General features: G+C 46.8%; 1 protein-coding gene across 1 annotated transcript in view; it reads right to left on the bottom strand.

Annotated features, from left to right (window-relative positions):
- Positions 1 to 26,756, bottom strand: part of LOC139256735 (E3 ubiquitin-protein ligase MARCHF4-like) — a 63,109-nt gene that overhangs the window by 15,022 nt on the left and 21,331 nt on the right. The window contains exon 3 of the mRNA XM_070874286.1: positions 2,176 to 2,368. Coding sequence (XP_070730387.1) covers positions 2,176 to 2,368 — 193 coding nt within the window. The remainder of the gene's footprint in view (positions 1 to 2,175; positions 2,369 to 26,756) is intronic.

Raw genomic sequence — 26,756 nt, 5'->3', positions numbered from 1 at the left:
TTAATGATCTGTGTACATGGGCCCCTAAATCTCTTTGGTCCACCACTGTTCCTAGCTTTTCACAATTTTAATAATGCTCGTATCTATCCTTCATTGGTTCAAATTGGATGGCCTTATACTTGCCAGCGTTGAAATCCATCTGCTATTTTTGCCCACTCACTTAATCTATCAATATCCCTTTGCAATTTTATGCTCCCATCTACACTACTTACTATACCACCTATCTTTGTGACATTGGTAAACTTGGATATCTGGCTTTCATTTGCGCTATCTAAGTCATTAATAAATATAGTGAATAGTTGAGGCCCCAGCACAGCTCCTTGTGAGATAACATGAGTCACTTCCTTCCAATTCAAGTACATACCCATTATCCCTACTCACCGTCTTCTACCACCTAACCAGGTCAATCATTTCCTTCGTTCCATGAGCTTTAATTTTAGCTAATAGTATCTTATGTGGAACCTTATCACATGCCTTCTGGAAGTCCATATAATCTACATTTGTAGACATTCCCCTGTCTACTACTTCAGTTACTTCCTCAAAAAAATTCAATTAGGTTAGACATGACCAACCCTTTACAAATTCATGTTGGCTCCCTCTAATCAGCTCAAATTTCTCAAAGTGCTTAATTGTAGGTACCAATAACTTCCCCACAACAGATATTAGACTAACAGGTCTACAATTTCCTGTTTATTTCTCTCATCTTTCTTAAATAATGGAGTTATATATGTAATTTTCCAATCTAAAAGGAAAACTTCCTGAAGGAAGGCATTAAAAGATACAAAATACAATAATTGGAAAATTTGATCGTTAAAATATATATATATATATTATTTTGTATGTCATAAATGCCAGTTATGTTTATATATATATTATTTTGTATGTTATAAATGCCAGTTATGTTTATATATATATTATTTTGTATGTTATAAATGCCAATTATATGTTATAAATGTCAGTTACTAAGTAAAATAGTTTTTTTTCCCAGAAGGCATTTTGAATGATTCGATTGGTTCATTAACAAACCATGACAGACAACTCATTATATTGAGAAATGCTATTTAGGCAGGATGTTTCAATGTTGACGTCGAAGCCTTACCACAAATTGTGACAAGAGGAAGTGTGGGTACATGTAGTCTTTTTTAGTAATACTATAATGGATGCATTATAATAAGCACCTTACAGCTCTATATATGTGTAGTGTGTATATATTAGACACAATGCCACACAGCTCTGTATATGTGTAGTGTGTATATATTAGACACAATGCCACGCAGCTCTGTATATGTGTAGTGTGTATATATTAGCCACAATGCCACACAGCTCTGTATATGTGTAGTGTGTATATATTAGACACAATGCCACGCAGCTCTGTATATGTGTAGTATGTATATATTAGACACAATGCCACACAGCTCTGTATATGTGTAGTGTGTATATATTAGCCACAATGCCACGCAGCTCTGTATATGTGTAATGTGTATATATTAGACACAATGCCACACAGCTCTGTATATGTGTAGTGTGAATATATTAGACACAATGCCACACAGCTCTGTATATGTGTAGTGTGTATATATTAGCCACAATGCCACGCAGCTCTATATATGTGTAGTGTGTATATATTAGACACAATGCCACACAGCTCTATATATGTGTAGTGTGAATATATTAGACACAATGCCACACAGCTCTGTATATGTGTAGTGTGTATATATTAGACACAATGCCACACAGCTCCAAATATGTGTGCATGTGTCCCCCGGATTGTCGGAAAACCCTAACTGGTTCACTGTTGCCTTTCAGGGAAGAGAGGTACCACAATACCCAGTCTGGCTGACATGTGATTTCAGTCCCCACTTTATGATTGATTCCTCATGCCCTCTGACACAGTGTGATAAGTTGTTGCGGCATTCGTCCTGACGAACATTAGTTGTGGCCTTGTGGTCCTTTGTGAGTGAGACTGCCAATTATGGACAGTTTTGTTCCAGAGCCCAATGCTCACAGGGAGTGGGATCAAGATCCCCTAAATTCACTTCATGTTTACTCCTTGCACCCAGCAGATTCAGTTCTTGTTCCCAGAGTCCAGCGCCCACCTCACTTTCACACCAAACACCTTCTTCTCTCCGGTTTGGCTCACATTATTTACACAGAGACTCAGTAATAAGAACCTACCGATGCAGACAACGTCCATGAATCCATACATTCCATAGCAGATCTGGAAGAGCAGGTCCTGTCTCTGCCACTTTGCTGACGGGCTGATTATTGACCAGATGAGCCAGGAAATGCTTGCGATGAGGAACAAAGAGCCGAGGATTGCAGCTGCAATCTGAACTCTTTCAATCACCGTCAGGGATATTGCCTGCCACTGGGAGAGGGAGCAGAAAATGGTTAAACTCTTTGTTACAGGTTGTTGCAGGAGGACATTCTATTGTGCAGTGAGAACCTTTTTTAGTAGGCAGTATATTTGGAGTTTGCTTACATAACACACACTAAATCACAGCTGCACAATCAGTAATAATAACCTATATTTAACATAAGAACATAAGAAATAGGAGCAGGAGTAGGCCGTACGGCCCCTTGAGCCTGCTCCGCCATTCAATAGGATCATGGCTGATCTGATCATGGACTCAGCTCCACTTCCCTACCCAGCCCCCATAACCCCTTATCCCCTTATCCTTTAAGAAACTGTCTATTTCTGTCTTAAATTTATTCAATGTCCCAGTTTCCACAGTTCTCTGAGGCAGTGAATTTCACAGATTTACAACCCTGAGAGAAGAAATTCCTCCTCATCTCAGTTTTAAATGGGCGGCCCCTTATTCTAAGATCATGCCCTCTAGTTCTAGTCTCCCCCATCAGTGGAAACATCCTCTCTGCATCCACCTTGTCAAGCCCCCCTCATAATCTTATACGTTTTGATAAGATCACCTCTCATTCTTCTGAATTCCAATGAATAGAGGCCCAACCTACTCAACCTTTCCTCATAAGTCAACCCCCTCATCCCCGGAATCAACCGAGTGAACCTTCTCTGAACTGCCTCCAATGCAAGTATATCCTTTTGTAAATATGGAAACCAAAACTGCACGCAGTACTCCAGGTGTGGCCTCACCAATACCCTGTATAGTTGTAGCAAGACATCCCTGCTTTTATGCTCCATCCCCTTTGCAATAACGGCCAAGATACCATTGGCCTTCCTGATCACTTGCTGTACCTGCATACTATCCTTTTGTGTTTCATGGACAAGTACCCCCAGGTCCCGCTGTACTGCGGCACTTTGCAATCTTTCTCCATTTAAATAATAACTTGCTCTTTGATTTTTTTTCTGCCAAAGTGCATGACCTCACACTTTCCAACATTTTGCCCACTCACTTAGCCTTATTTAGGTCGCACAATTAATGTAAAAACAACCAGGGGTGTAAGGATGAACAACATGTAGAGTCAAAGAAGCTTTGGATGATGACCAAAAGCTTGGCCAAAGAAGTGTGTTTTATGGAGGATAAAAGGAGGGGGAGATGGAGAGATTTAGGGAGGGAATTGCAGAGCAAGAGACCTCGGCAACAGCCGCCAATGGTGGGGCAAAGGGAGATGGGCGTGAACTGGAGGTAGGAATCAGCAATGTAGAATTTCTGAAGGGTTGTCGGGCTGTAGGAAGTCACAGATGGGACGGTTAGGCCATGGTGGAATTTAAACACATGGATGCGAATTTAAAATTTGAGCACTGAGGAACCAGGAGCCAATGTAGGTCAGCAAGCGCAAGGGTGATGGGAGAATGGGACTTGATGCAGGTTAGGATATGGGCAGCAGAGTTTTGGATGTGCTGAAGGTTAGAGGGTAGAGAATGGAATGTCAGCTAGAAGAGCACTGGAATAACCTGGAGGTGACAAAGGCATAGCTGAGAGCATGGGAACAGGCTTGAGGGGCTGAATAGCCTCCTCCTTTCCTATGTTCTTATCAGCGGAAGATAAAATGAGCTGAGGCCGGGGCGGAGGTGGGTAAGGCTACGGAGGTGGAAGTAGGCAGTCTTTTTGATGGAGCATATGGAGTTGCAAGCTCAGCCCAGGGTCAAACAGATCGCCAAGATTCTGAACAGTCCAGGTTCAGATACTTTAATCTTCATATAGACTGGACAAATCAAATTGGCACAGGTAGCCTAGAGGACGAGTGTGTGGAATGCATTCGGGACAGTTTCCTGGAACAATACGTCATGGAACCAACCAGGGAACAGGCTATTTAAAATCTTGCATTGTGCAATGGCACAGGGTTAATTAGTAATCTCACAGTAAAGGATCCTCTGGGGAAGAATGATCATAATACAGTAGAATTTCACGTCACGTTTGAGAGTGATATGCCTAAGTCCGAAATTAGAGTCTTAGACCTAAATAAAGCTAATTACACAGGTATGAAGAGGGGTTTTGCTAAGGTAGCTTGGAAAAATAGATGAAAAGGTATGGCAGTAGATAAGCAGTGGTTAGAAATATTACATAATTCTCAACAAAAATACATTTCATTGAGAAACAAATACTACACAGGGAAAGTGTGTAGTATGGCTAACTAAAGAAGTTAAGGTTAGCATTAGATTGAATGAAGAAGCTTGTAATGTTGCAGAGAATAGCAGTAAGCCTGAGGACTGGGAGAGTTTCAGAAACCAGCAAAGGATGACCAAAAAATTGGTAAAAAGGGAAAAAATAGACAGAGAAAATTAGCAAGAAATATAAAAACAGATTGTAAGAGCTTCTACAAGTATGTAAAAAAGGAAGAGAGTAGCAAAAGTAAACATTAGTGGGGTGCCACAGGGCTCAGTGCTGGGACCCCAACTATTTACAATTTACATTCATGATTTAGATGAAAGAATTGAGTGTAATATCTCCAAGTTTGCAGATGACACTAAGCTGGGTGGCGGTGTGAGCTGTGAGGTGGACGCTAAGAGGCTGCAGGGTGACTTGGACAGGTTAGGTGAGTGGGTAAATGCATGGCAGATGCAGTATAATGTGGATAAATGTGAGGTTATCCACTTTGGTGGCAAAAACACAAAGGCAGAATATTATCTGAATGGCAGAAGATTAGGAAAAGGGGAGGTGCAACGAGACCTGGGTGTCATGGTACATCAGTCATTGAAAGCTGGCATGCAGGTACAGCAGGTGGTGAGGAAGGCAAATGGTATGTTGGCCTTCATAGCGAGAGGATTTGAGTATAGGAACAGGGAGGTCTTACTGCAGTTGTACAAGGCCTTAGTGAGGCCTCACCTGGAATACTGTGTTCAGTTTTGGTCTCCTAATCTGAGGAAGGACGTTCTTGCTATTGAGGGAGTGCAGCGAAGGTTCACCAGACTGATTCCCGGGATGGCAGGACTGACATATGAGAGACTGGATCAACTAGAAGGATGAGAGGGGATCTCATAGAAATATATAAAATTCTGACGGGACTGGACAGGTTAGGTGCAGGAAGAATGTTCCCAATGTTGGGGAAGTCCAGAACCAGGGGAACATAGTCTAAGGATAAGGGGTAAGCCATTTAGGACTGAGATGAGGAGAAACTTCATCACTCAGAGTTATTAGCCTGTGGAATTCCCTACCGCAGAGAGTTATTGATGCCAGTTCGTTGGATATATATTCAAGAGAGCGTTAGATATGGCTCTTACGGCTAAAGGGATCAAGGGGTATGGAGAGAAAGCAGGAAAGGGGTACTGAGGTGAATGATCAGCCATGATGTTATTGAATGGTGGTGCAGGCTCGAAGGGCCGAATTGCCTGCTCCTGCACCTAATTTCTATGTTTCTATGTCCCTTAGAGGCTGAGACAGGAGAAATTATTATGGGGAATAAGGAAATGGCAGAAACTTAAACAAATATTTTGCATCTGTCTTCACATTGGAAGACACAAAAATCATACCTAAAATGGTGGGGAACCAAGGGTCTAATGAGGGTGAGGAACTTAATGTAATTAATATAAGTAGAAAAAAAGTGCTAGAGAAACGAATGGGACTAAAAGTTGACAAATCTCCTGGACAGGACAGCCTACATCCTAGGTGTCTGCAGTGCGTACGCCCCATCACTCGACGCAACAGATGAGACCAAAGAGGGTTTTTACTCCAGCCTCGAACAATTCCTGTCCTGCGTCCCTACGGACAACAAACTGATCCTCCTCGGTGACTTCAACACCAGGGTTGGTAAGGACACAGCCCTCTGGGGAGGCATGATCGGCAGAGAGGGGGTAGGGAAAGCCAACTCCAGCAGTACCCTGCTCCTGAAAAAATGCCTCGAACACGATCTTGTCATCACGAACACCTTGTTCCGTCAGAGGGACAAGTACAAGGCATCGTGGCAACACCCTCGCACCAAACACTGGCACCTGCTCGACTGTGTCATCGTTCGAGCCAGGGATCGCAAGGACATGCGCATCACCCGCGACATGACAGGAGTTGTTGACTGCTGGACGGACCACCACCTAATCTGTTCCGTCATCAACATCAATATAGCCCCAAAGCGGTGATGGCAGCAGAAGCAGTGCCGCAAAAAAATCATCGCCGGGGCTCTCAAAGACCCTGTTAAGAGAGCCCTATACAGCCAGCGCCTCACTGCTAACCTGGCGACCCTTGATGACCCCGAGACGCAGAATGCTCACAGCGCCTGGTCTGCCCTCCAGGCCTCTATAACCAGTGCCTGCGAAGAGATACTCGGTCACTCAACCAGAAAATACCAGGACTGATTTGATGAGAATGACCAGGAGATCCAAGAGCTCGTAAATCGCAAGTGCAGGGCATTTCAGAACCTAAAACAATAACCCAACTCGGTAGCAGCAAAGCAGCTTTACAGACGGCTTAAGGCCGAGGTCCAACTAAAAAACCGTGACCTAAAGAAAGCACAGGAGATTCAGAACCTGGCAACAGCCATGACGTGCAAGGATTCTTCACCGTGGTCAAGGCCACCTACAGCCCACATTCCCAAGGCCCCACCCCACCGCTGGCCAAGAACGGGGAGACACTCATCAAGGACACCGAGGCAGTCAGGACCCGCTGGAAGGAGCACTTCGAAGATCTCCTCAATCGAGACTCTGCCTTTGACTCGAGTGTCCTCGACTCAATCCCACAGCATGTTCAGCCATGAACTCATTGAATGGCGGTGCAGGCTAGAAGGGCCGAATGGCCTACTCCTGCACCTATTTTCTATGTTTCTATGTTTCTATGCTACCCGCCACCATCTCAGCAAAACCCCAGCAGTGCATGAGGTAGAAAAGGCCATCCGTCAGCTCAAGAACAACAAGGCAACGGGAGCGGATGGAATCCCCGCTGAGGCACTAAAGTATGGTGAAGAGGCACTATTGGCATGAATACATGACCTCATCTCTCTCATCTGGAGGGAGGAGAGCATGCCGGGAGATCTCAGAGATGCAGTGATCGTGACCATCTTTAAAAAAGGGGACAAGTCCGACTGCGGCAACTACAGAGGAATCTCCCTGTTATCAGCCACTGGGAAAGTCATCGCTAGAGTCCTCCCCAACCGTCTTCTCCCTGTGACTGAGGAGCTCCTCCCGGAGTCATAGTGCGGATTCCACCAACTACGGGGTACAACGGACATGATCTTCACCGCGCGACAACTGCAAAAGAAATGCAGGGAACAGCACCAACCCTTGTACATGGCCTTCTTTGACCTTACAAAGGCCTTTGACACAGTCAGCTGCGAGGGTCTATGGAGCGTCCTCCTACGTTTCGGCTGTCCCCAAAAGTTTGTCGCCATCCTCCGCCTGCTCCACGACGACATGCAGGCCGTGATCCTGACCAACGGATCCATCACAGACACAATCCACGTCCAGACCGGGGTCATACAGTGAGTTCGAGAGAGTCCGAGAGCGGGAGAGTCCGTGAGTTCGAGAGGTCGGGAGTTCGGAGGTCCGAGAGGCCAAGAGGTCGGGGGAGTTCGGGAGGCCACAGAGGTCGGTGAGGTGAGTTGGTAAGTATCTCTCTTTTATTTATTTCTTTTTAATTAGATTTTAAACTGGATAAGTCTAACTAGAGAATCTTAGTTATGAGGACAGATTGGATAGGCTGGGTTTGTTCTCATTGGAACAGAGGAGGTTGAGAGGAGACCTCATTGAGGTGTACAAAATATTGAGGGGCCTGGACATAGTGGACAGTGAGGGTCCATTGCATTGGTGGAGGGGTCTATTATGAGGGGGCATAGTTTTAAGTTGGTTGATGGAAGGTTTAGAGGGGATTTGAGGGGGGGCTTCTTTACGCAGAGGGTTGTGGGGATCGGGAACTTGCTGCCTGGAAGAGTGGTGGATGCAGGAACCCTCACCACTTTTAAGAGATGGTTGGATGGGCAGTTAAAGTGCCGTAACCTGCAAAGTTATGGACCTAGAGCTGGTAATTGGGATTAGACTGAACAACCTTTTGTTGGCCGGCGCAGATATAATGGTAAGTACTGCAGGGAATCGAATACGGCCAGGGTGATCTCCTGGACTAGTGTCGATCACCTGGATGGGTCGGAGAGGAATTTTCCCAGATTTTTTTTCTGCCTAAATTGGCCTGGGTGTTTATCTGGTTTTTGCCTCTCCCAGGAGATCACATGGCTCTGGTTGGGGTGGAGTGTAGAATGTTTCAGTGTAAGGGGTGTCGCAGTTGTGTGAGGCGGACTGGTTGGGCTGGGTGCTCTTTGTCTTTCCGCCATTGTTGATAGGTTTATATGTAACCTTCAGGGCTGCTGACCGAGGGCCGTGTGGCTCTTTGTCGGCCGGCGCGGACACGATGAGCCGAAATGGCCTCCTTCTGCGCTTTAAATTTCTATGTTTCTAACTAGAGAGATGGCAGGGCAGCTCAGTCCCGGGGAGTGCACATCCTGCGGCGTGTGGGAAGTCCTGGACGCTTCGCACGGCCTAGACAACCCTGTGTGCAGGAGGTGTCTCCAGCTTCAACTATTCGAGCTCCGTGTTTTGGAGCTTGAGCGGCGGCTGGAGTCAATCCGCGAGGCTGAGAGCTACGTGGACAGCATGTTTCAGGAGGTGGTCACCCCGCAGCTTAAAAGCGTGCAGGCAGAGGGGAAGGTGGAAGTGGTAAACAGCTAGAGGTCGTGGTCCATATCGGGACCAACGACATATGTAGAAAGAGGGATGAGGTCCTACAGGCAGAATTCAGGGAGCTAGGAAGAAAATTAAAGGGTAGGACCTCAAAGGTGGTAATCTCCGGGTTACTCCCGGTGCCACGTGCTAATGAGTACAAGAATAGAAGGATAGAGAGGATGAACACATGGCTGGAGAGCTGGTGAAGGAGGGTCGGCTTTAAATTCTTGCGGCATTGGGACCGCTTCTGGGGAAGATGGGACCTGCACAAACCGGACGGGTTTCACCTCAACAGCGCCGGGACTAATATCCCCGCGGGGAGTTTTGCTCGTGCTGTTGGGGAGAGTTTAAACTGGCTTGGCAGGGGGATGGGAACCTGAGAACAAATTCAATAGGGAAGTAAAGCAGAAATTGGATAGCAAGAATCTAGAAAGCGAATCTATAAGACAGAGGAAAGGAGGCTTAGTAAGTAATAAGCAAGGAGGTCTTCCTGTGCTGAATGGAATATAGTTAAATGCAAGGAGTATAGCGAATAAGTCGGATGAGCTAAGAGCACAAGAAGATACTTGGGAGTATAGCCATTACAGAAACATGACTGAAAGAGGGGCAGGTTTGGAAGATCAATATTCCTGGTTACAGGATTTTTAGACAAGACAGAGAGGTGGGTAAAAAGGGCGGGGGGGAGGGGCGAGTGTCGCGGTACTGATTAAAGAAATTATTACAGCAGTGAGGAGGGATGATATACAACAGAAGAAATAGGAGCAGGAGTAGGCCATACGGCCCCTAGAGCCTGCTCCGCCATTTAATACGATCATGGCTGATCCGATCATGGACTCAGCTCCAATTCCCTGCCCGCTCCCCATAACGCCTTATTCCCTTATCGTTTAAGAAACTGTCTATTTCTGTCTTAAATTTATTCAATGTCTCAGCTGAGGCAGTGAATTCCACAGATCCACAACCCTCTGAGAGAAGAAATTTCTCCTCATCTCAGTTTTAAATGGGCGGCCCCTTATTCTAAGATTATGCCCCCTAGTTCCAGTCTCCCCCATCAGTGGAAGCATCCTCTCTGCATCCACCTTATCAAGCCCCGTCATAATCTTATACGTTTCAATAAGATCACCTCTCATTCTTCTGAACTCCAATGAGTAGAGGCCCAACCTACTCAACCTTTCCTCATAAGTCAACCTGGAATGATCCTCGTGAACCTTCTCTGAACTGCCTCCAAAGCAAGTATATCCTTTCGAAAATATGGAAACCAAATCTGCACGCAGTATTCCAGGTGTGGCCTCACCAATACCCTGTACAGGGAAAGACTTCCCTGCTTTTATACTCCATCCCCTTTGCAATAAAGGCCCAAGATTCCATTGGCCTTCCTGATCACTTGCTGTACCTGCATACTAACCTTTTGTGTTTCATGCACAAGTACCCCCAGGTCCCGCTGTACTGCGGCACTTTGTAATCTTTCTCCATTTAAATAATAACTTGCTCTTTGATTTTTTTCTGCCAAAGTGACCTCATACTTTCCAATATTATACTCCATCTGCCAAATTTTTGCCCACTCACTTAGCCTGTGTGTCCTTTTGCAGATTTTTTGCGTTCTCCTCACACATTGCTTTTCCTCCCATCTTTGTATCGTCGACAAACTTGGCTACATTACACTTGGTCCCTTCTTCCAAGTCGTTCATATAGACTGTAAATAGTTGGGGTCCCAGCACTGATCCCTGCGGCAGCCCCTTGGTTACTGATTGCCAACCTGAGAATGAACCATTTATCCCGACTCTCTGTTTTCTGTTCGTTAGCCAATCCTCTATCCATGCAAATATATTACCCCCAACTTTTATCTTGTGCAGTAACCTTTTATGTGACACCTTGTGAAATGCCTTCCGAAAGTCCAAATACACCACATCCACTGGTTCCCCTTTATCCATCCTGTTCGTTACATCCTCAAAGAATTCTAGCAAATTTGTCAAACATGACTTCCCCTTCATAAATCCATGCTGACTCTGCCTGACCGAATTTTGCTTTTCCAAATGTCCTGCTACTGTTTCTTTAATAATGGACTCCAACATCTTCCCAACCACAGATGTTAGGCTAACTGGTCTATATATTAGAGGGATCATCAAATGAGGTCAGATGGGTCGAATTGAAAAATAAAAAAGGGGCGATCACACTGCTGGGTGTGTATTATAGACCCCCAAACAGTGGGAGGGAGATAGAGGAGCAAATATGTCGGCAAATTGCTGTGAAGTCCAAAAACCATAAAGCAGTAATAGTAGGGGATTTTAACTATCCTAATATTGATTGGGACAAATTTAGTGTGAAGGGTATAGAGGGTGCGGAATTCTTGAAATGCATTCAAGAGAACTTTCTTAGTCAGTATGTAACAAGCCCAACACGAGAGGGGGTGGTTCTGGATTTAGTTTTGGGGAATGAAGCTGGGCAGGTTGAAGGGGCATTAGTGGGAGAGCACTTGGGTGCTAGTGACCATAATTCAGTCACATTCACGTTGGTTATAGATAAGGACAAGGATAGGCCTGGAACAAAAGTACCGAAGTGGGGAAAAGCTAATTTTGCTAAGTTAAGGAGTGATTTGTCCACAGTGGACTGGAAACAGCTACTTGTGAGTAAATCAGTTCGGAACAGAGGGAGGCATTCAAGGAGGAGATCTGGAGGGCTCAGGCCAAACATGTGCCCTTAAAGAAAAATGGTGGGAATAACAATTCTAGAGCCCCCTGGGTATCTAGGGACTTACAGGGAAGGATAAAGAAAAAAAGCGACGCTTATGTCATATACTAATGGTTAAATACTATAGAATTTTTAAAGGAATATAGAAAGTTAAGAAGCATAATTAAAAAGGATATTAGAAATGCTAAGAGAGAGCACGAGAAATTCTTGGCTAGTAAAATTAAGGAAAACCCTAAGATGTTCTATAAATATATTAAGAGTAAGAGGGTAACTAAAGAAAGGGCAGGGCCTAGTAGAGACCATGAGGGTAATCTTTATGTGGAGGCGAAAGATGTTGGTAGGGTTCTTCATGAATACTTTGCATCTGTTTTCACAAAGGAAAGGGGCAATGCAGATACTGCTATCGAGGAGGAGTGTGATATTCTGGATGAAATAAACATAGTAAGAGAGGAAGTATTAAGGAGTTTAACAGCTTTGAAAGTAGATAAGTCCCCAAGCCCGGATGAAATGCATCCCAGGCTGTTGAGCAAACTAGAAGAGGAAATAGCAGAGGCCTGGACCATCATTTTCCAGTCCACTTTGGATTTGGGCATGGTGCCAGAGGATTGGAGGACTGCTAACGTGGTACCCTTGTTTAAGAAAAAGAAAGGGATAGACTGAGTAATTAATGGCCTGTCAGCCTAACCTCAGTGGTGGGGAAATTATTGGATAAAATCCTGAAAGACAGGATAAATCTGCATTTGGATAGGCAGGGATTAATTAGGGACAGTTAGCACGGATGTTAAGGGAAGGTCGTGTTTAACTAACCTAACTGAATTTTTTGAGGAGGTAAGAGGGTCGATGAGGGTCATGTGTAAGATGTAGGAAGCAAAGGGTAATGGTTGATGGATGTTTTTGTGACTGGAAGGATGTGGTCTGAGTCAGCATGGATTTATGAAAGGGAAATCATGCTTGACAAATCTAGAATTTTTTGAGGATGTAACTAGTGGAGCGGACAAGGGAGAACCAGTGGATGTGGTGTATTTGGATTTTCAAAAGGCTTTTGGCAAGGTCCCACACAAGAGATTGGTGTGCAAAATTAAAGCACATGGTATTGGGGGTAATGTACTGATGTGGATAGAGAACTGGTTGGCAGACAGAAAGCAAAGAGTCAGGATAAACAGGTCCTTTTCAGAATGGCAGGCAGTGACTAGTGGGGTGCCTCAGGGCTCAGTGCTGGGACCCCAGCTATTTACAATATATATTAATGATTTAGATGAAGGAATTAAGAGTAATATCTCTAAGATGACTCTAAGCTGGGTGGTAGTGTGAGCTGTGAGGAGGATGCTAAGAGGCTGCAGGGTGACTTGGACAGATTAGGTGAGTGGGCAAATGCATGGCAGATGCAGTATAATGTGGATAAATGTGAGGTTATCCACTTTGGTGGCAAAAACAGGAAGGCTGAATATTATCTGAATGGTGGCAGATTAGGAAAAGGGGAGGTGCAACGAGACCTGGGTGTCATGGTATATCAGTCATTGAAGGTTGGCATGCAGGTGCAGTAGGTAGTGAAGAAGGCAAATGGCATGTTGGCCTTCATAGCGAGGGGATTTGAGTACAGGAGCAGGGAGGTCTTACTGCAATTGTACAGGGCCTTAGTGAGGCCTCACCTGGAATATTGTGTTCAGTTTTGATCTCCTAATCTGAGGAAGGACGTTCTTGCTATTGAGGGAGTGCAGCGAAGGTTCACCAGACTGATTCCCGGGATGGCAGGACTGACATATGAGGAGCGACTGGATTAACTGGGCCTGTATTCACTGGAGTTTAGAAAAATGAGAGGGGATCCCATAGAAACATATAAAATTCTGATGGGATTGGACAGGTTCGACGCAGGAAGAATGTTCTAGAACCAGGGGTCACAGTCTAAGGATAAGGGGTAAGCCATTTAGGACCAATATAAGGAAAAACTTCTTTACTCAGAGAGTTGTTAACCTGTGGAATTCCCTACCGCAGAGAGTTGTTGATGCCAGTTCATTGGATATATTCAGGAGGGAGTTAGATATGGCCCTTACGGCTGAAGAGATCAAGGGGTATGGAGAGAAAGCAAGAAAGGGGTACTGAGGGAATGATCAGCCATGATCTTATTGAATGGTGGTGCAGGCTCGAAGGGCCTAATGGCCTACTCCTGCACCTATTTTCTATGTTTCTATGTTTCAAGAATTCCACACCCTCGATACCCTTCACACTAAATTTGTCCCAATCAATATTTGGATAGTTAAAATCCCCTACTATTAGTACCCTATGGTTTTTAGACTTCACAGCAGTTTGCCTACATATTTGCTCCTCAATCTCCCTCCCACAGCAGTGTGATCGCCCCTTTTTTATTTTTCAATTCGACCCATCTTGCCTCATTTGATGATCCCTTTAACATATCATCCCTCCACACCGCTGTAATAGTTTCTTTAATCAGTACCGCAATCCCCCCTGCCCCGTCTTTTTACCCCCCTCTCTATCTTGTCGAAAAATCCCGTGTTGTGTATCTGTAAAGCATGCACTCCCATGTTCCGCCACCAGGGAGCTCATCCCCTGAAGTCCCAAGGGATCCCAGCATCCCTTGGGAGCGCTGTATAAAAGCTGGCCCCTAAGGCCTGTTCCTCACTCTGGAGTGTCTTTTTAAAGACTGAGGTCACTGTTACTTTAACCTCCCTGTGTGCAGTCTCATCTGTGTTAGGAACACAATAACTGGCGACAAGAATACGAGTCCAACGCAAAGATGCAGCAAACTGTGGGCATCCTGGAGAAGTTCTTGGAGGGTGAGGACTGGGAAGCCTTTGTCGAACGGCTAGACCAGTACTTTGTAGCCAACGAGCTGGACGGAGAAGGAAGCGCTGCAAAAAGGAGAGCGGTCCTCCTCACGGTCTGCGGGGCACTGACCTACAGCCTCATGAAGAATTTTCTGGCTCCAGTGAAACCCACAGATAAGTCGTCTGAGGAGCTGTGTACACTGGTTCGGGAGCATCTTAACCCGAGGGAGAGCGTGCTGATGGCGAGGTATCGGTTCTACACGTGCCAGTGATCTGAAGGTCAGGAAGTGGCGAGCTACATCGCCGAGCTAAGGCGACTTGCAGGACAATGTGAGTTTGATGGCTACCTGGAGAAAATGCTCAGAGACGTTTTTGTACTGGGCATTGGCCACGAGACCATCCGACGAAAACTTTTGACTGGAGAGACACGGACCCTCAGTAAGGCCATTGCGATAGCACAGGTGTTTATGTCCACCAGTGATAACACCAAATAAATCTCTCAGCACACAAGTGCTAGCAATGTTCATAAATTAACTGGAACTGTGTTTGCGAGCAGAAATGTACAGGGCAGAACCCACGAGTCTGCAACTGCCAGCAGGCCTCATGTGACCCAGATGACTCAGAGACCCCAACAAAGGATGAATGCAAGGCAATTCACACCTTGTTGGCGTTGTGGAGGCTTCCATTCAGCTTATTCATGCTGCTTCAAAGGGTATGTTTGCAAGAGCTGTGGAACAATGGAGCACCTCCAACGAGCTTGCAGACGAGTTGCAAGCTCTGCAAAACCTGCTAACCACCACATGACAGAGGAAGATCGGTCCATGGTGGATCAAAGCAATTTCAAGCCTCAGAGAGAGGAGGCAGATGCTGAAGGACACGGGATATACACATTTTCGATGAAATGTCCACCTATAATGCTAAACGTAAAATTGAATGGCTTACCCGTAGCCATGGAACTGGACACTTGCGCTAGCCAATCCATCATGAGTAAAAAGATGTTTGAGAGACTGTGGTGCAACAAGGCATTCAGACCAGCCCTGAGCCCCATCCACACGAAACTGAGAACATACACCAAAGAGCTTATCACTGTCCTGGGCAGCGCCATGGTCAAGGTCACCTACGAGGACACGGGAAATTGATGGGATTGAAGGCCGATAAATCCCCAGGGCCTGATGGACTGCATCCCAGAGTACTTAAGGAGGTGGCCTTGGAAATAGCGGATGCATTGACAGTCATTTTCCAACATTCCATCGACTCTGGATCAGTTCCTCTGGAGTGGAGGGTAGCCAATGTAACCCCACTTTTTAAAAAAGGAGGGAGAGAGAAAACAGGGAATTATAGACCGGTCAGCCTGACATCAGTAGTGCGTAAAATGATGGAATCAATTATTAAGGATGTCATAGCAGTGCATTTGGAAAGAGGTGACATGATAGGTCCAAGTCAGCATGGATTTGTGAAAGGGAAATCATGCTTGACAAATCTTCTGGAATTTTTTGAGGATGTTTCCAGCAGAGTGGACAAGGGAGAACCAGTTGAAGTGGTATATTTGGACTTTCAGAAGACTTTCGACAAGGTCCCACACAAGAGATTCATGTGCAAAGTTAAAACACATGGGATTAGGGGTAGTGTGCTGACATGGATTGAGAACTGGTTGTCAGACAGGAAGCAAAGAGTAGGAGTAAATAGGTACTTTTCAGAATGGCAGGCAGTGACTAGTGGGGTACCGCAAGGTTCTGGGCTGGGGCCCCAGCTGTTTACATTGTACATTAATGATTTACACGAGGGGATTAAATGTAGTATCTCCAAATTTGCAGATGACACTAAGTTGGGTGGCAGTGTGAGCTGCGAGGAGGATGCTATGAGGCTGCAGAGTGACTTGGATAGGTTAGGTGAGTGGGCAAATGCATGGCAGATGAAGTATAATGTGGATAAATGTGAGGTTATCCACTTTGGTAGTAAAAACAGAGAGACAGACTATTATCTGAATGGTGACAGATTAGGAAAAGGGGAGGTGCAACGAGACCTGGGTGTCATGATACATCAGTCATTGAAGGTTGGCATGCAGGTACAGCAGGCTGTTAAGAAAGCAAATGGCATGTTGGCCTTCATAGCGAGGGGATTTGAGTACAGGGGCAGAGAGGTGTTGCTACAGTTGTACAGGGCCTTGGTGAGGCCACACCTGGCGTATTGTGTACAGTTTTGGTCTCCTAACTTGAGGAAGGCCATTCTTGCTATTGAGGGAGTGCAGCGAAAGTTCACCAGACTGATTCCCGGGATGGCGGGACTGACATATCAAGAAAGACTAGATCAACTGGGCTTGTATTCACTGGAGTTCAGATGAATGAGAGGGGATCTCATAGAAACGTTTAAAATTCTGATGGGTTTCGACAAGTTAGATGCAGGAAGAATGTTCCCAATGTTGGGGAAGTCCAGAACCAGGGGTCACAGTCTAAGGATAAGGGGTAAGCCATTTAGGACCGAGATGAGGAGAAACTTCTTCACCCAGAGGGTGGTGAACCTGTGGAATTCTCTACCACAGAAAGTTGTTGAGGCCAATTCACTAAATATATTCAAAAAGGAGTTAGATGTAGTCCTTACAACAAGGGGGATCAAGGGGTATGGCGAGAAAGCAGGAATGGGGTACTGAAGTTGCATGTTCAGCCATGAACTCATTGAATGGCGGTGCAGGCTTGAAGGGCCGAATGGCCTACTCCTGCACCTATTTTCTATGTTTCTATGTGCACGAACTGCCACTCTGGATTGTCCCGGGCGATGGTCCCACACTGCTTGGATGGAGCTGGCTGCCAAAATCTGCTGGAACTGGGATGACATCCGAGCGCTATCACATGTCAATGAGGTCTCATGTACCCAGGTTCTGAACAAATTTCCTTCCCTTTTTGATTCAGGCATTGGAAACTTTTCCGGGGCGAAGGTGCAGATCCACTTGGTCCCAGAGGTACGACCCATTCACCACAAGGCACGAGCGGTACCTCACATGATGAGGGAGAGAGTGGAAATCGAGCTGGACAGGCTGCAACGCGAGGGCATCATCTCCCCAGTGGAATTGAGCGAGTGGGCCAGCCCGATTGTTTCAGTACTCAAAAGTGATGGCACGGTCAGGATTTGCGCCGATTATAAAGTAACTATTAATCGTTTCCCGCTACAGGACCAATACCTGCTACCTAAGGCAGACGACCTATTTGCGACACTGGCAGGAGGCAAGACGTTCGCCAAGCTCGACCTGACTTCGGCCTACATGACGCAGGAGCTGGAGGAGTCTTCGAAGGGCCTCACCTGCATCAACACGCACAAGGGACTGTTCATCTACAACAGATGCCCGTTTGGAATTCGGTCGGTTGCAGCGATCTTGCAGAGAAACATGGAGAGCCTACTCAAGTCGGTACCACACACGGTGGTTTCTCAGGACGACATATTGGTCACGGGTCGGGACACGGGCGAGCCCCTACAAAACCTGGAGGAGGTCCTCCAGCGGCTGGATCGTGTAGGGCTGCGGCTGAAGAGGTTAAAATGCGTCTTCATGGCAACAGAAGTGGAGTTTTTGGGGAGAAAGATCGTGGCGGATGGCATTCGGCCCACAGACGCCAAGATAGAGGCTATCAGGAGCGTGCCCAGGCCACAGAACGTCACGGAGCTGCGGTCATTCCTGGGACTCCTCAACTATTTTGGTAACTTCCTACCGGGGTTAAGCACCCTCTTAGAGCCGCTACATGTGTTATTGCGTAAAGGTGAGAACTGGGTATGGGGAAGACCAAGTAATTGCTTTTGAGAAAGCCAGAAACATTTTATGCTCCAACAAGCTGCTTGTATTGTATAACCCGTGTAAAAGACTTGTGCTAGCATGTGATGCGTCGTTGTACGGAGTCGGGTGTGTATTACAACAAGCTAATGTTGCGGGGAAGTTGCAACCTGTCGCCTATGCCTCCAGGAGCTTGTCTAAGGCCGAGAGGGCCTTCAGCATGATTGAGAAAGAGGCATTAGTGTGTGTGTTAGGGGTAAAGAAAATGCATCAGTACCTGTTTGGCCTCAAATTTGAGCTGGAAACCGATCACAAGCCCCTCACATCCCTGTTCGCTGAAAACAAGGGGATAAATACTAATGCCTCAGCCCGCATACAAAGGTGGGCACTCATGCTATCAGCATATAACTATACCATCCGCCACAGGCCAGGCACCGAGAACTGTGCGGATGCTCTCAGTCGGCTACCATTGCCCACCACGGGGGTGGAAATGGCGCAGCCTGCAAACTTGTTGATGGTGGCGCAGCCCGCAGACTTGTTGATGGTCATGGAAGTGTTTGAAAATGATAAATCACCTGTCACAGCCCGCCAGATTAGGACTTGGACCAGCCAAGATCCTCTGCTGTCCCTAGTAAAAAACTGTGTACTGCATGGGAGCTGGGCCAGCATCTCCGTTGAAATGCAAGAGCTAATCAAGCCGTTCCAGCGGCGAAAGGATGAGCTGTCCATTCAGGCAGACTGTCTGTTGTGGGGTAACCGCGTAGTGCTACCCAAAAAGGGCAGGGAGACATTCATCTCAGATCTCCACAGCACACACCCGGGTATAGTAATGATGAAAGCGATAGCCAGATCCCACGTGTGGTGGCCCGGTATCGACTCTGACTTAGAGTCCTGTGTACGGCAATGCAGCGTGTGTGCTCAGTTGAGCAACGCGCCCAGAGAGGCACCACTAAGTTTGTGGTCCTGACCCTCCAGACCACGGTCGAGGATCCATGTCGACTATACGGGCCCGTTTCTCGGTAAAATGTTCCTGGTGGTGGTGGGTGCTTTTTCAAAATGGATTGAATATGAAATAATGTCGGGAAGCACCGCCACCGCCACCATTGAAAGCCTGAGGGCCATGTTTGCCACCCACGGCCTGCCTGACATACTGGTCAGTGACAACGGGCCATGTTTCACCAGTGCCGAATTTAAAGAATTCATGACCCGCAATGGGATCAAACAGGTCACCTCGGCCCCGTTTAAACCAGCCTCCAATGGGCAGGCAGAGCGGGCAGTACAAACAATCAAACAGAGCCTTAAACGTGTCACAGAAGGCTCACTCCAAATCCGCCTGTCCCGAGTACTGCTCAGCTACCGCACGAGACCTCACTCCCTCACAGGGATGCCCCCGGCTGAGCTACTCATGAAAAGGACACTTAAAACCAGACTCTCGCTGGTTCACCCCAACCTGCATGATCAGGTAAAGAGCAGGCGGCAGCAACAAAATGTAAACGATGGTCGCACCACTGTGTCACGGGAAATTGATCTGAATGACCCTGTGTACGTGCTAAACTGTGGACATGGTCCCAAGTGGATCGCGGGCACGGTGGTAGCTAAAGAAGGGAGTAGGGTGTTTGTAGTCAAACTAGACAATGGACACATTTACAGAAAGCACCTGGACCAAACGAGGCTGCGGTTCACAGACTGCCCTGAACAACCCACAGCAGACACCACCTTTTTCGAGCCCACGACACACACCCAAAGGATCAACGACACCACCCCGGACCAGGAAATCGAACCCATCACGCCCAACAGCCCAGCAAGGCCAGGCTCACCCAGCAGCCCTGCAGGGCCAACATCACACAAGCTCAGCGAGGGCACAGCCAACACACCAGAACAGACATTTGTACCGAGGCGGTCCACCAGGGAAAGAAAGGCTCCTGACCGCCTCACCTTGTAAATAGTTTTCACTTTGACTTTGTGGGGGCGGGGGGAGTGATGTTGTGTATCTGTAAAGCATGCACTCCCATGTTCTGCCACCAGGGAGCTCATCCCCTGAAGTCCCAAGGGATCCCAGCATCCCTTGGGAGCACTGTATATAGGCCGGCCCCTAAGGCCTGTTCCTCACTCTGGAGTGTCTTAATAAAGACTGAGGTCACTGTTACTTTAACCTCCCTGTGTGTAGTCTCATCTGTGTTAGGAACACAATATCCTGTAACCAGGAATATTGAGCTGCCAAACCTGCCCCTCTTTCAGCCATGTCCCTGTAATGGCTATAATGTCATACTCCCAAGTGTCTACTTGTGCTCTTAGCTCATCCACCTTATTCGTTATACTCCTTGCATTAAAGTATGTATCATTCAGCACAGGAAGACCTCCTTGTTTACTACATACTGAGCCCTGTTTCCTCTGTCTTACAGATTCACTTTCTAAATTCTTGCTATCCAATTTCTGCTTTATTTCCTTCCCTATTGAATTAGCTCTCAGGTTCCCATCCCCCTGCCAAGCCAGTTTAAACTCTCCCCAACAGCACTAGCAAAACTCCCTGCGAGGATATTGGTCCCGGCCCTGTTGAGGTACAACCTGTCCGGTTTGTACAGATCCCATCTCCCTCAGAAGCGGTCCCAATGCCTCAAGAATTTAAAACCCTCCCTCCTACACCAACTCTCCAGCCACGTGTTCATCCTCTCTATCCTTCTATTCTTGTACCCATTAGCACGTGGCACCGGGAGTAACCCGGAGATTACCACCTTTGAGGTCCTACCCTTTAATTTTCTTCCTAGCTCACTGAATTCTGCCTGTAGGACCTCATCCCTCATTTTACCCATGTCATTGGTCCCGATATGGACCACGACCTCTAGCTGTTTACCCTCCGCCCCACCCCCGCCCCCTGCCCTGCCCCCAGGATACCCAGCGTCCGCTCTGTGACTTCCTTGACCCTGCCACCAGGGAGGCACAAAACCATTCAGGAGTCACGTCTACGGCCGCAGAAACGCCTGTCTGTTCCCCTAACTATAGAACCCCCTATCACTAGGGCTCTTTTGCTCCTCGTCCCTCCTCCCTGTGCAGCTGGGCCACCCGTGGTGCCTTGGAATTGGCTCTGGCTGCACTCCCCAGAGGCACCATCGTCCCCACTGATACTCAGAAGTGAATATCGGTTTGAAAGCGAGATGGACTCACGGTGGGGACTCCTGCGCTACCTGCCTAGCACACTTACTACGTCTGGTGGTCGCCCACTTCCCCTCCACCTGCACGCCTTTGAGCTCATCTCCAGAATCAACCTAGTGAACCTTCTCTGAACTGCCTCCAAAACAAGTATATCCTTTCGGAAATATGGAAACCATAACATGATTAGGCAGAGTCAACATGGTTTGATGAAAGGGAGATCGTGTTTGACAAATTTATTCGAGCTTTGAGGATGCAACTAGCAGGGTAGATAAAGGGGAACCAGTGGATGAGTATTTTGATTTGCAAAAGGCATTCGCTAAGGTGTCACATAAAAGGTTATTACACAAGATAAGGGCTCATGGGGTTGGAGATAATATATTAGCATGGGTAGAGGATTGGTTAACAGTCAGAAAACAGTCAGGATAAATGGGTAATTTTCAGATTGGCAGGCTGTAATTAGTGGGGTGCCCTAAGGATCAGTGCTGGGGCCTCAGCTATTTACAATCTATATTAATGACCGAGATGAAGGGACCGAGGGTAATGTATCTATGTTTGCTGACGATACAAAGGTGGGACGGTAAGCTGTGAGGAGAACACAAAGTGTCTGCAAAGGGATATAGATAGACTGAGTGAGTGGGCAGTGAGGTGGCAGATGGAGTATAATGTAGGGAAATGTGAGGTTAGTCACTTTGGTAGGAAGAATAGAAAAACAGAATCTTTTTTTTTAAATGGTGAGAAACTTTTAAATGTTGGTGTTCAGAGAGATTTGGGTGTGCTTGTACAGGAAACACAGAAAGCGAGCATGCAGGTACACAGCAAGCAATAAGGAAGGCAAATGGCACGCTGTCCTTTATTACAAAGGGTTGGGTAAAAGAATAGGAAAGCCTTGATACAATTGCACGGGGCCCTGGTGAGACCACACCTGGAGTACGGGGCAGTTTCGGTCTCCTTATCTAAGGAAGGATATACTTGCCTTGGAGGCAGTACAATGGAGGTTCACTGGATTGATCCCTGGGATGAGAGAGCTGTCTTATGAGAAGCGATTGTGTAGAATGGGACCATACTCTCTGGAGTTTAGAAGAATGAGAGATGATCTCATTGAAACAAACAAGATTCTGAAGTGGATTGACAGAGTAGAGGCTGAGAGTTTTTTTCCCCCAATCTGGAGAGTCTGGAACCAGGGGTCACAGTCTCAGGATAAGGGGTCAGCCATTTAAGGCTGAGCTGAGGAGGAATTTCTTCACTCAGAGGGTTGGGAATTCTCTGCCCCAGAGGGCTGTGGATGCTGAGTCTCTGAATATATTCAAGGCCGAGATAGATTTTTGGAGTCATGGAGAATCAAGGGATTTGGAGATGGGGCGGGAAAGTGGAGTTGAGGTCGAAGATCAGCCAGGATCTTACTGAATGGCGGAGCCGGCTCGAGGGGCCGAATGGCCGACTCCTGCTCCTATTTCTTACCTTCTGATTATCAGCGAGTCACTCCGTGCTGCAGAAGGGACAGAAACCTATTTGGAGGGATTTAAACAGAGTGCAGGAGAGGTGGGCATGGATCTAATTGGTGAGAAAACATTAGAACATCAGAACATAAGAAATAGGAGCAGGAGTCGGCCATACGGTCCCTCGAGCCTGCTCCGCCATTTAATACGATCATGGCTGATCCGATCATGGACTCAGGTCCATCATCATCATAGGGCAGTCCCTCGAAACGAGGATGACTTGCTTCCACGCCAACAAAGGATGAGTTCACAGGCGTTTCAATGAAGGTCCAAAAATACATGCTGAAGGGTGGAAGATGCCTGTGGGTGGATTGTTTTAACATGAGGTGGCCGTTGTACACCAGCCACCACACGGGGCTTGACAGAGCTAGGTCTTGGTCCAGTGGCAAGGGTTACCTAAGATGACTGGAGACTTCCCTGCCTGCTCCCCATAACCCCTTACTCCCTTATCGGTTAAGATACTGTCTATCTCGGTCTTAAATTTATTCAATGTCCCAGCTTCCACAGCTCTCTGAGGCAGCGAATTCCACAGATTTACAACCCTCTGAGAGATGTAATTCCTCCTCATCTCAGTTTTACATGGGCGACCCCTTATTCTAAGCTTATGCCCTCTAGTTCTAGTCTCCCCCATCAGTGGAAACATCCTCTCTGCATCCACCTTGTCGAGCCCCCTCATAATCTTATATGTTTCGATAAGATCGAAAGATTGAAGGACTTGAGAGGTAAAAAGGCAATTGGTGGTGGAATGGTAGTTCGTGAGAATGGGTCGAGGGTGGGATTTTTGAGGGGACAATGACTGGCATGTGATTTAGCAAAAGTGGACTGGAAACAGCTACTTGAAGATAAATCAATGTCAGAGCATTGGGAAGCAATAAAGGAGGAGATAGTGAGGGTTCAGATCAAATATATTCCCACAGAGAAAAAGGGTGGGATTCCCAAACCACATTTAAGAGATGGTAGGATGGGGGCTTGAAGTGCCGTAACCTGCAGGGATACGGACCCAGAGCTGGTAATTGGGATTAGACTGGATAACCTTTTGTTGGACGGCGCAGATATAATGGTAAGTACTGCAGGGAATCGAATACGGCCAGGGTGATCTCCTGGATTAGTGTCGATCGCCTGGATGGGTCGGAGAGGAGTTTTCCCAGATTTTTTTCTCCCTAAATTGGCCTGGGTTTTGATCTGGTTTTTGCCTCTCCCAGGAGATCCCATGGCTCCGGTTGGGGTGGAGTGTAGAATGTTTCAGTGTAAGGGGTGTCGCAGTTGTGTGGGGCGGACTGGTTGGGCTGGGTGCTCTTTACCTGTCCGCCATTGTTCATTGTTGATAGGTTTATATGTAACCTTCAGGGCTGCTGACCGAGGGCCGTGCGGATCTTTGTCGGCCGGCGCGGACACGATGGGCCGAAATGGCCTCCTTCTGCGCTGTAAATTTCTATGTTTCTATGTTTCTATAAAAGGCAAGCCATCTTGTAATGTGATCACTTTGGGCCCTAATAAAGCAGAGCCAGGTTTGTACCTGTGTTAGTTTACAGTATTCAGTCTATCGAGTTATTGCATCCCTAACACCCTGGATGTCAACTGGCATACACGGTAAGAGAAGGCAAACGAGGTACCGAGAACTAAATACTGCAGAAAGCCGAGAGGAGTCGAGAAAGAGGTAAAATTAAAAAGGAAATAAGGAAAGCAAAGAGAAGGCAGGAACAAAGAGCAAGTAACATCGAGGAAAACTCAAAGATGTTTTATAAATACCTAAAGAACAAAAGGATAACTAAAGTATGTACAGGGCCTATTATAGACTAAAGCAGGTAACAGGTGTGGAGGCGGAAGATGTGGGTATGGTTCTTAACGAATACTTTGTGTCTGTCTTCACAAAAGAGAGGGGTGATGCAGACATCATAGTTGAGGAGGAGTGTGAAATATTAGCCGAGATAAACATAGTCAGAGAGGAAGTATTAAGGGGTTTAGCATCTTTGACAGTAGTCTCTTTGGCTATTAAGGGAATCAAGGGATATGGGAATAGTGCGGGAAAGTGGAGTTGAGGTCGAAGATCAGCCAGGATCTTATTGAATGGCAGAGCAGGTTCGAGGGGCCGAATGTGCTACTCCTGCTCCTATTTCTTATGTTCTTAAATCCCCAGACCCGGATGAAATGTATCTCTGGCTGTTGAGAGAAACAAGGGAGGAAATAACGGAGGTTCTGACTATCATTTTCCAATCCTCTCTGGCTACAGATGTGGTGTCGGAGGACTGCTAATGTTCCACCACTGTTTAAAAAGGGGAGAAAGTGACAGACCGAATAATTACAGGCCAGTCAGCCTAACCTGGGCGGTGGGAAAATTATTGGAACAAATTCTGAGGGACAGTGTTAATTATCATTTAGAAAGGCATAGATTAATCAAGGACAGTCAGCATGGATTTAAGAATATAAGAAATAGGAGCAGGAGTAGGCCACCTGGTCCCTCGAGCCTGCTCCACCAAGGAGGAGAAATTTCTTCTCTCTGAGGGTTGTAAATCTGTAGAATTCTCTGCCCCAGAGATCTGTGGAGGCTGGGACATTGAATATATTTAAGGGGGAGATAGACAGATTTTTGAGCGATAAAGGGTTCAGGGTTATAGTGGAGCTGAGTCCACGGCCAGATCAGCCATGATCTTATTGAATGGCGGAACAGGCTCGAGGGGCTAGATGGCCTACTCCTGTTCCTAATTCTTATGTTCTTATGGGGAGAGGGCAGGGAAGTGGAGCCGAGTCCATGATCGGATCAGCCACGATCTTATTAAATGGCGGAGCAGGCTCGAGGGGCCCAATGGCCAACTCCTGCTCCTATTTCTTATATTCTTATGTTCTAATTTATGAAGCCCAGGATCCCATATGAATTTTTTAACCACTTTCTCAACCTGCCCTGCCAATTTGTGTTCATATACTCCCAAGTTTCTCTGCTCATGAATTGTACCCTTTAGTTAAGAAGGCACATAGGATACTACGCTTTATTAGCCGAGGCAGAGAATACAAGAGCAGGGAGGTTATGCTTGAACTGTATAAAACACTGGTTCGGCCACAGCTAGAGTACTGCGTGCAGTTCTGGTCACCACATTACAGGAAAGTTGTGATTGCACTAGAGAGGGTACAGAGGGGATTTAAGAGGATGAGCCAGGACTGGGGAAGTTTAGCTATGGGGAAAGACTGGATAGGCTGGGGCTGTTTCCTTTGGAACAGAGGAGGCTGAGGTGAGACTTAATTGAGGTGTATAAAATTATGAGGGGCCTAGGTCATCATCATCGTAGGCATCCTCGGAATCGAGGAAGACCACTCTTAAAATGAGTCCTTAGGTGACTGAACAGTCCAATACGAGAACCACAGTCCCTGTCACAGGTGGGACAGAGAGTAGTTGAGGGAAGGGGAGGGTGGGACTGGTTTACCACACGCTCTTTCCGCTAGGTAGAGTCGATAGGAAGGACCTATTTCCATTAGCAGAGGGATCAATAACCAGGGGACATTGAAGGTTCAGAGGGGATTTTTGAGTGGAAATTTCTTCACCCAGAGTGTGGTGGGGGTCTGGAACTCACTGCATGAAAGGGTGGTAGAGGCAGAAACCCTCACCACATTTAAAGAGTACCTGGATGTGCACCTGAAGTGCCGTAACCTACAGGGCTACAGACCGAGGGCTGGAAAGTGGGATTAGGTTGGACGGCTCTTGGTCGGCCGGCACGGACACGATTGGCCAAAATGGCCTCCTGCCTTGCTGTAATGTTGTATGATTGTGATTTTAAAAGGGAGGGCATAGTACTCGAGGATAGGGAATCGTTGCCATTTTGTGGCATTGGGGCCAGGAAGGA

This window comes from Pristiophorus japonicus, chromosome 3 (assembly GCF_044704955.1).
Source record: "Pristiophorus japonicus isolate sPriJap1 chromosome 3, sPriJap1.hap1, whole genome shotgun sequence".
NCBI lineage: Eukaryota > Metazoa > Chordata > Chondrichthyes > Pristiophoridae > Pristiophorus > Pristiophorus japonicus.
This window is presented reverse-complemented; position numbering and strand designations above follow the sequence as displayed.